We start from the raw sequence: 10,065 nt of genomic DNA on the forward strand, positions 1-10,065 counted from the left end.
TTTCAACATTTTTAGTCTAATCTCTATACCTATCGCTGCTTTATATTTTTAGTTATGAAGAAAGATTTTTTTTTTTTTTTGTTTCTACGAGGTAGAAAATAATTGCCAAAATAGCTATTTTAATTATATATTTCTTTTCTATATATAATAAAATTTGATCCATTTAATTATGAATAAGATTCAAATTTCAAATTTTTTAATTTAAAAATAATTTTGATATTATTAGTTAAAATTTATTTATATTATACATTTTTTTATATAAATAAATAAAATAATTAATTGATTTTCTTTCTTTTCTTTCCATTTCCCTCATCAAGCCTCTCTTCTTCTTCTTCTTCTTCTTCCTTTGTCGCTCATCTTCCGCTCTCTTCCTAGATTTCATCGCCTGCCCCATCTCCTCCACTCACCGTTGCCGTCGCTGGCAACTCTATTCCAATTCCCACTTACCCCTGCATTTTTCCCCTCTCCAGTAAGTCTTTCCTTTTTTCTTCTCTCTACAACCAATACACATTTTATTTGTACATAGAGACGGTTATATGCATCATGATCAGATTGTTGTAATAAACGCTACTGATGGGGCATAAGAAGCGCAACCCCACTGCTCGTTCAAGACAACTTCCGGCGGTAGCTGATGAAGCTGAGAATCTGAGTAATCTTTCCATTGCCAAGATCGAACCGTCTATTTCTCCTGAATCAGACGTATCCTCTTACTCGAAAATCAAGATTGAATGTGAGCGGGCCTTGACGGCCCTCCGCCGCGGCAATCACACCAAAGCCCTCCGTCTCATGAAGGAGTCGGGTATGCGGCACGGTGATAACTCGCCGCACGCAGCCCTAATTTACCGTGTGCAGGGTACGGTCTCTGTAAAGCTGGCCTCGATAATCGATGACCCCAACGCTAAACAGCGGCATTTGAAGAACGCGATCGATGCCGCCCGTAGAGCAGCTTTATTGTCTCCGAACTCGATAGAATTCGCGCATTTCTACGCTAATTTGCTCTACGAGGCCGCAAATGATGGGAAGGATTACGAGGAGGTTATGAAAGAGTGTGAACGTGCCTTGGATATCTTGAACCCGATTGATCCTGCCAAGGAGAGCTTGCAAGACGAGAGCCAGCAGAAGATAACAACTGCGGAAGCGAGGATTACTCATGTGCAGAGTGAGCTGAGGAGCTTGAAACAGAAATCGAGCATTGCTTCAATTTCGACTTGGATGAAGAACTTAGGGACTGGGGAAGAAATTAGATTGATACCCATACGGAGAGCCACCGAGGATCCTATGGAGCTTAGGTTATTGCAAACTAGGAGGCCCAATGAGATTAAAAAGGCTACAAAGACGCCTGAAGAGAGGCGGAAAGAGATCGAAGTTAGGGTCGCTGCTGCCAGATTATTGCAGCAGAAATTAGAGAGTAGTTCGGGACACAATGACGGTGAGCGGGGTGAAAAGGGAGTGGAAGCGCCATCAGGGAATGATAAGAGAGGAGAGAGGAGGAAGTATGGGTTTAATGTGAGGAAGAGTGGTACCAACAAGGATAGGAAGGATTGGGTGCGGTCATATTGGAACTCAATGAGCATGGAAATGAAGAGGGATTTATTAAAAATTACGGTCTGTGATTTGAAGAGTTATTTTGGGTCATCCAAGGATGGTTTGGCTAGTGAGGTTTTAAATGAGGCATTGGCATTTGCAGAGGAGAATAAGGCATGGAGGTTTTGGATGTGTTGTAGATGCCTTGAGAAGTTTGCAGATTCTGAGAGTCATATACATCACGTTATGCAAGAGCATATGGGGAACCTTATGCCTAAAATGCAAGCAGTTTTGCCCCAGAGTGTTGACAATGAGTGGATTGAGATGATTCTTAATTGTTCTTGGAAACCACTGGATATCTCCTCTGCAGTCAAGATGCTTGGAAGTCAAGGGAAATGCCAAGATGCAGACATTGTTGAGGATTTTTACTCGGGGAGTCATAATGAGGAGTGTGATGATTGCTTCAATGATGCGTGGGATTCTTCTCCAAAGAAGGAAAATTCAAGGGATGGCTATAATGATTTTACTAAAGGGAGCAATGATGCAGATAGAGTTTCCAGTATTGAGTGCAAAGAGTGTGATGGAAACCAGGGTTCTATGGCATACTCTATTGATAGCTGGCCGCTATCAGAGGACTCTGAGAGAGGAAAGCTCCTTGAAAAAATTCGTGCTGTATTTGAGGCACTTATTAAACGCAAGTATCTTGCTGCAAGCCATCTAAACAAGGTGATACAACTTACAATGGATGAGCTACAGACTCTTGCTTCTGGTTCTCAGCTTCTAAACCATGGCGTGGACCAGACACCCTTGTGCATTTGCTTTTTGGGAGCATCACAGCTTAAAAAGATCCTTAAATTCTTGCAGGAACTGTCTCATTCTTGTGGTTTAGGAAGATATTCTGAAAAAAGTAGTACAATAGATGATGTAAGTGCTACTCAAAGTCCTGAGATAAAAGAGAAAATTGTTCTTGATGGTGATGTGTTGTGTATCTACCTTGATGAATGTCTATTGCAATCTGAATGTGCTCCTGGCAAATGTCTTCCTGATAATATGGCCACAGCAACTTCTACTAATGTTGGCCATGGAAATGGGATTCTACCTGATGTTGATGCTTTGCTCTCATGGATATTTGCAGGGCCCTCTAGTGGGGAGCAATTGCAATCATGGGTGCGTACAAAGGAAGAGAAAGTGCACCAGGGAGTGGAAATTCTTCAGACACTTGAGAAGGAGTTTTACCACCTTCAGAGCCTTTGTGAGAGAAAATGTGAGCATTTAAGCTACGAGGAAGCATTGCAGGCTGTGGAGGATCTCTGTCTTGAAGAAACTAAGAAAGGGGAAACTGATACACATGATCGTAGCTGCTATGAATATGCACTTAGAAGGCGGAGGGATGATCTTGTCGAGAATGAAAATGATGCTTTTTTTAATAGCAGTCGGATTGAGTTAGATGTCATAGCAAATGTATTAAAAGAAGCAGAAGATCTGAATGGCAATCAATTTGGATATGAGGATACTTACAGTGGTATGAGTTCTGGGTTGTGTGACTTGGAATCTGGTGAAGTCAATAATTGGAAAACCAAGGACAATGTGCATCAAATGGACACTTGTATACAAGTTGTGATTCGGAGACAGAAACACCAGTTATCAGTAGAGGTCAGTGTTTTTGGTCTAGAAGCTCTTGTATGTGACAAGTGTTGATAATGATTCTTGCTACTTTAACTTGGTTGTTTGGTCATGCAGCTGAGCAAAATTGATGCTCGAATCATGCGAAATGTAACTGGGATGCAGCAGTTGGAACTCAAACTTGAACCTGTTTCTGCCTATGATTATCTGTTGATATTATTACCTTTATTGAAGTCATACATGAGGGTTTGTATTGGAATAATTATAACTTTTTGTGGTGTTCCTTAACTTTTCTGAGTGCTATTTCCTTTATCTATATGTTTTGACAATTCTCTTTTGCAGGCACGTTTGGAGGATTTAGCTGAGAAGGATGCCACAGAGAAGTCTGATGCTGCAAGAGAAGCATTTTTAGCAGAACTGGCACTTGATTCTAAGAAGATTGCTAGAGGAGGAAGTGATAATTTGAGAAATACACAGGAGAAGGCAAAGGATAAAAAAAAGAACAGAGAATACAGGAAAAGCAAAGATTCAAAGGTTTCAAATTCATTATTTTGGTTGTATGTGTTTGTGTTTGTTTTATATAAAGTTTTCATTGTAGGATTGATATTATAATTCATAAATGGTAATTCCATTCTAATGTCTTTTTGCGTTTCAGGCTATTTTTGGCAATGAGCAGCATTTGCTTCATGATGAGACTGCTGAGGAAAGGTACGTGTCCCACTTGATCTCACTTTGCACCTCTATGTTTGCTTTTCTGCAATGAGTGCTGCCATTTTATTTTGCACCTACATATCATGAATGCAAATAGTAAGTACAGGCTGTTGCGTTTGATTTGTTTCTTGCCACAGTTCCTTTCCAGTTCCATCCGGTGGTGATCCGGATTCTGAGATTCCTTTTTCAGTGAGTTGCGAGGACTTGAAACAACAGGAGGAAGAATGTAGACGTAAAATTGAGCTTGAAGCAGAGGAAAGAAAACTAGAAGAAACCCTGGAGTATCAAAGACGAATTGAGAATGAGGCTAAACTGAAGCACCTTGCTGAACAACAACATAAGAAATCCAATCAAACATTTCCAGAAAAGGTGGCTGGACTGCCTGATAATTATTTGGAATGTGGTGCTGATGATGCACATGAGCCATTGGTAAGCATTTGTTTTTGAGGCTCTCCCGTTCAACTTGATCTAATGAGATAGAAATTGGTGCTAATGGCATTCTTGAATGAATGTCAGATTATACCTGGACTACTTTTATGCTCTATGTAGAGAGCTTCATTTGAACATTAAAGGGAACCTTACTAACTTTCACTTTCAGGAACCTTTGACATTTAAGAATGGGTTTCCCAATGATATAGAAGTCATGCCTATGGTGGATAGTGCGGCAATGCCAGTCAAATCTTCAATATCTAGTAATGAAATGAATAGTTTTACTCATAACACAAACGTAAACGAAGGTTAGCATCATAGAATAAAGTTTCTGTATGAGGCTAGGCTTTGCTGCAATTATTGGAAACATTTTCATTTTCTCTATTTTGCAGTTCCAACTAATCAAGGAACAGCAGATGATAGTCTTTTGCCTTCTGACTGGCGGACAAGAAGGAAAGGTAGGCGGCAGAAGAGTTCCACTAGATCTTTTGATGGAAAATTTCAGCCAGTTTCATTAGAAAAGAATAATGTTGAAGTTGGAAGTGGTATGTGTTTCTGCTCTGTGATTATTTTTCGTATGCATTCTTTATTGTACAGACTTCATGATGAATAGAAAAGTTCATGTAGAGAAAATGGACTAAGTCTAACTCTACCCCAAAAGCTAGCTCAAGGGGAGGTGATTTGCCAAGTCTTATGTTCAGCACAAATACCTTTTCCCAAACTAACGTGGGACAGCAATTCATATGAGTGGACTTAAATGTTTCTAAAGTGATCTGATCAACCACAGTTGCTTGAATTTGAAATGGCCTGGTTATACCATGAAGTGTGTCAATATTAGTTTGCCATGTCATCTAATAGTGTTTCATTAATGTTTCATTAATTCCTTCAATGCTCTGGGGAAATTAATTGTTTTATATGTCGTAAGTTAGTTCTTACTTCTTTGAGTTCTCACTGCTTGCTTGAAATTTAATGTTGACTTAGACTGATATATTGAAATGGGTTGTTTGAGAGGTTTCTGGTTTGTTGGAATGAAATCATTATTGGCACATGAATAATTTCTCTGAAGTTATCTTGTGAATGTTGAACATAGGGTAGCATCTCTGTTATAGCAATATTAACTATTTTGCTTATTTAACATTCTCATGGGAAATACACTTTTTAATTATATTTATCTACTATACTATTATGGTCCTTCAGCTTTTTTCTTCTTCTTTTTCCTTTTCTTTTTGCACTTTTTCATTTCTACTGTCCTAAGATGTTGCCCCTTGACAATGGTTATCTAGAATTAGCAAATGTTATTTTGCCATCATAACTTAGAGCCATTTTACATTCAATCAGAAAGAAGTTGAAACTGATTGTATCATGGATTGTCTATTTGAAACCAGTTAATCCTAATATAGGGGACAATGGAACTAGGACATTGAGACAATTACAGGCAGAGGAGGATGATGAGGAAAGGTTTCAAGCTGACCTTAAAAAGGCTGTGCGCCAAAGCCTTGGTAAAAAGTTCTTTCACTATTTATTTGTTATTATTACACTCTTTATCAGTTTATGTGGTGAATGATGGACTATGAGGGAACAAGATAAGTTATATTGAGAGTTGAGATTGATGCCCTTTGCCCTTGGAGCTACTTCAATGTTACTTCCAATTTTTTTCTATCTGTTTGGAACTTGTAGCCTTTGCTTTTATGGTATGGGTAATTTTATGGCACTGAATCCTCATGTGAGGGGATTTCTGTACCAAGATGCAAATCCTGCAATCCTATTGATTGAAATTATGAACTATCTATACTTCATTTAGGTTTTCAGTAATATTATTTTTAGCATATTGCAGTTGTCAAATTGCAGAATGGCATATTGCTATCACTTTCTGGGAGTTGTGAAGCTCCACAATATGTTGAGGTTATCGTCTGTTTTTGTAGGATGGGACAGCCTTTTAGGACTACAATTTTCCAAACCAAGTTTTGTTGGTAATTTTGAGCGACATGGGCAATTAAGTCAGTCTGTTTTGTTTGTTTCCTTATAATATTCATTGAGTTTGTTATTTACTTAACTATTTTTTCTATAGATAAGAAATTGATGTGCTTCATAATTATGGGATTACCACTTAGACCTGCAGTCATTTCTATTTTACTTTAAGCACCAACAGGCATGCTAGTGAATCTTATTTCACAAATAATCGATATGCATGCACGTGTTGCAAGAAAGGCCAATAAATGCTCATTGACTTATGGTGATCATCGACATATAATTGTCATTTCCCAATACAATTTGCTTGAAGAAATACATGGAGGGAGACTGGTTTTAGACTTTTAGTTGCAATTAGCATATGAATTTTATCACAGGCAGGATACATTTATTTTTTGTTATAATTGCGCGGCTTAATCTCAAGTGATTACACATCTTACTATGCTAGTAGTTGATGTAGCCTGACCTGGCTTTTAACTTCTAGCTTAAGCTTGGGTGAATGCCTTTTTGGAGGTTGCATATATCTCATGCATCTAAACACATTTTTCAGCATCTTAAACATTCTACTTTCCTTTTGCTGATTCTTGAATAAAAAATATTTGTACACTTATCGTTTGTATTTCTGTTGATTCCAGACACATTCCAAGTGCGTCAGAAAACACCCTTGATTTCAAGTTTGGGGATGCCAGAAAATATACCTCTGGAAGTTAACGGTTCTGGTGTTTCACCGAATGAAATTCCAATTGAAAATGTGAATGAAACTGATGTGGTTGGTACAGGCCTGCAGAATGACGTTGGTGAATACAATTGTTTTCTGAACGTTATCATACAGGTATTGTCCATGCAATAACTTCTTTATTTATGGGATTGATCAATTCACATATGCTTTTCTCATTCATTTTCTGTGTCCTCTTTTGATTGTCTTTTCTTCCAAGCTCAGTCCTTATGGCATTTAAGACGGTTTCGAGAGGAGTTCTTGCAGAGATCAACATCAGAGCATGATCATGTGGGGGACCCCTGTGTTGTCTGTGCATTGTATGATATCTTCACTGCTCTGAGCACAGCATCTACAGATATGCGAAGAGAAGCTGTTGCTCCTACATCTCTGAGGATAGCTCTGAGCAACTTGTATCCCGATAGTAATTTCTTCCAGGAGGCATTTCTCTTGAACTTTGTATTGTAAGTTTTGCTTCATTGTGATTTTGTTTTTTGCTCATTAACTTAAGAATCACATGAACAGGCTCAGATGAATGATGCATCTGAAGTATTGGCTGTAATATTTGATTGCCTTCATCGAGCATTTACTTCCGGTTCAAGTGTTTCTGATTCTGATTCAGTGGAAAGCAACGCCATGGGGTCTTGGGATTGTACAAACAATGCTTGTTTAGCGCATTCTCTTTTTGGAATGAATATTTTTGAACAAATGAATTGCTATAGCTGTGGTTTGGAGTCCAGGCATCTGAAGTACACTTCTTTCTTTCATAATATAAATGCCAGTGCCCTCCGGACAATGAAGGTTTGTGTTGCTGGTAAATTTGTTTCGTGTATTCACTTATCACTGGAGTTTTTAGTTTTGTATAATCACTGATAATCTGAACTGTTCACTTTTCCTTACCATTCAGGTCATGTGTTCTGAAAACTCTTTTGACGAGCTATTAAATCTAGTAGAGATGAATCATCAATTAGCTTGTGATCCTGATGTTGGTGGTTGTGGGAAGCTTAACTATATCCATCATATTCTGTCGACTCAACCACATGTTTTTACAGCAGGTGATTTTTTCTTAGCAACAAAAATATTTTGTACTTAGTTGATTACTGTTGCTTTCATGTGGACACTCAAAATTATGCATATGTTTATGCTGCAGTTCTGGGATGGCAAAATACATGTGAAAGTGTTGAGGATATAGCAGCAACATTGGCAGCTCTTAGCACGGAGATAGATATCAGCGTTCTGTACCGTGGTCTAGATCCAAAAAACATGCATAGCTTGGTTTCAGTGGTAAGAATGGTTAAATGATCATCTGTTATATTATTTTTTTGGATAAAAAGCTTATCACATTTGGATGGGGGCCTACCCCTTTATTTATTTATTTATTTATTTTTGGATGGGGGCCTACCGCTTTATTTATTTATTTATTTATTTATTTTTTGGTGGGGGGGGGGGGGGTGTGTGTGGTGTGGAAGGTTGGCATTGGGGATGATAGGTATATAAAATTGCTTCCATATTCAAACAGACATTGGCCTTCTCTTATATGTATGCTTATATCATGAATTTTTTTATTGATATATTATCAATGGAACGTGATTGGCTGCATTATATTTATTACTTGTATTACTCCTACTTTTAGGTATGCTATTATGGGCAACATTATCATTGCTTTGCCTATAGTCAGGAGCATGAACGATGGATTATGTATGATGACAAGACTGTCAAGGTGAATTCATCTTCTATTGTAAGTCATGACTTTTTATTGTGTACGTCTCTTAGGTGTTAAAGTGTGAATTTTGTTTCTAGGTGATTGGGAGCTGGGCGGATGTTCTTTCCATGTGTGAAAGAGGACACTTGCAACCTCAGGTTCTTTTCTTTGAAGCTACAAACTAGTGGTTAGTGGAACTTATCGAATTATTCTCTACACAAGAGAGCACTGAGTTCGGCATGGCTTGACATTTGATTGCTGTATGGGGTGAGATTTTTGTAGTGATGCATTGCGGCTTTGCCCTGACACAGTTCATATGATGAAACATACAGCTTTGTTTTGAAGAACTTGTAAGTTTTGATACAAGCCTTCTCAGGGAAGAATAACAAATCAAGAGAATTTTCTTTTGGCTTGAAGAAATCAGTAACACAAGAGACTGAAGGTGTAAATTTTTGGTACTCTTGCATCAGAAAACTTTTGACAGGGTAATGGAGATTTTTGCATGGAATTTTCATGGATCTGTCCAATAAGGTGGTTTGGTTGAGAAAAAGAGCAGCATTTTCCTGGTTACCTGCCTGTGAATGCATTGAAAGAACTTATGATGCTTCTCATGAGACAAATAATGATCGGTTATTGCCAGGAGCATATACTAAAGCAATTGTAAGTGGGGAATTAAGTTAAAATTAGATCGAAACTCTCTTCTGGATGAACAATTTTTCAGAATTTTTGCCCCTTTAGAAGAGGTTCTGTATAGGTCACATCATGGTCCCTTAGATTTTCTAACTTTCCACAGGCAGCTTATTGTTGTTGAATATGATCATATCATATAACGAGAATGGGGAATTAATAGTAAATTTGTTTCTTTTTTAGTTACATTGTTGCATATCTCTGGTTGGTATCTCTTTCTTTCTTTTTCTTTCTTCATATCTGGTGATGGGAGGAATAGAGAATAAATATTGTATATTTTTGTAAGAAAAATTTCCCAACAAAATATTCATATCCTTGCAATTTATTCATGAAAGTATATTTCTGATGTAGACTGAATTCATTCATTCTGCATTCCCTTGGTTGATTTAAGACTTGTACTAGTTTACCCCATTCGATATTTTATGCGTGAAACATTTAATTTAGAAACACGATATTTAACAGTCACTGCAGTTTATAGTCCTAATATTGAAGTACTAAAGCTCTAATATTATACTATATATATATATGTGAATGCTTTTATGAAACTAAGCAACTATCCAGTTTCATTTTTAAAAAAATTGAAATGAACGTAGAGTAATACTATGATGCTACTTACATTAATCTGTCCTTTCTAAATGCCTTGCCCTTGAAGAAGGCAAAGGAGTATCAATTTTTGAAACAAGATGCAACTTTTATGACCGCGTTC

At 37.6% G+C, this 10,065-nt stretch overlaps 1 protein-coding gene across 2 annotated transcripts; it reads left to right on the plus strand.

Annotated features, from left to right (window-relative positions):
* Positions 1-295: 295 nt before the first annotated feature.
* LOC110654340 (uncharacterized) lies at positions 296-9,545 on the plus strand. 2 transcript variants are annotated; one of them, XM_058132473.1, is made up of 15 exons: positions 296-3,177; positions 3,265-3,393; positions 3,490-3,681; positions 3,803-3,855; positions 3,996-4,287; positions 4,457-4,595; positions 4,680-4,832; positions 5,673-5,786; positions 6,891-7,087; positions 7,196-7,411; positions 7,496-7,771; positions 7,878-8,025; positions 8,121-8,254; positions 8,604-8,690; positions 8,771-9,545. In XM_058132473.1, exons 1-15 carry the CDS (start codon positions 574-576, stop codon positions 8,855-8,857), a joined length of 4,821 nt encoding a protein of 1,606 aa, XP_057988456.1. In that variant the 5' UTR covers positions 296-573; the 3' UTR covers positions 8,858-9,545. The 2 variants fall into 2 exon arrangements, with proteins under 2 accessions (XP_057988456.1, XP_057988457.1); XM_058132474.1 differs by having other exon boundaries at positions 4,475-4,595.
* Positions 9,546-10,065: the final 520 nt, after the last annotated feature.

Source organism: Hevea brasiliensis, chromosome 13, assembly GCF_030052815.1.
Source record: "Hevea brasiliensis isolate MT/VB/25A 57/8 chromosome 13, ASM3005281v1, whole genome shotgun sequence".
NCBI classification, from domain to species: domain Eukaryota; kingdom Viridiplantae; phylum Streptophyta; class Magnoliopsida; order Malpighiales; family Euphorbiaceae; genus Hevea; species Hevea brasiliensis.

Bases quoted from the DNA above. Each gene is read 5' to 3' on its own strand.
- LOC110654340 (XM_058132473.1), top strand. From the start codon at position 574: ATGGGGCATAAGAAGCGCAACCCCACTGCTCGTTCAAGACAACTTCCG. The intron at 3,178-3,264 runs GTCAGTGTTTTT...TTGGTCATGCAG, and splicing joins AACACCAGTTATCAGTAGAG to CTGAGCAAAATTGATGCTCG. The intron at 3,682-3,802 runs GTTTCAAATTCA...TTTGCGTTTCAG, and splicing joins GGAAAAGCAAAGATTCAAAG to GCTATTTTTGGCAATGAGCA.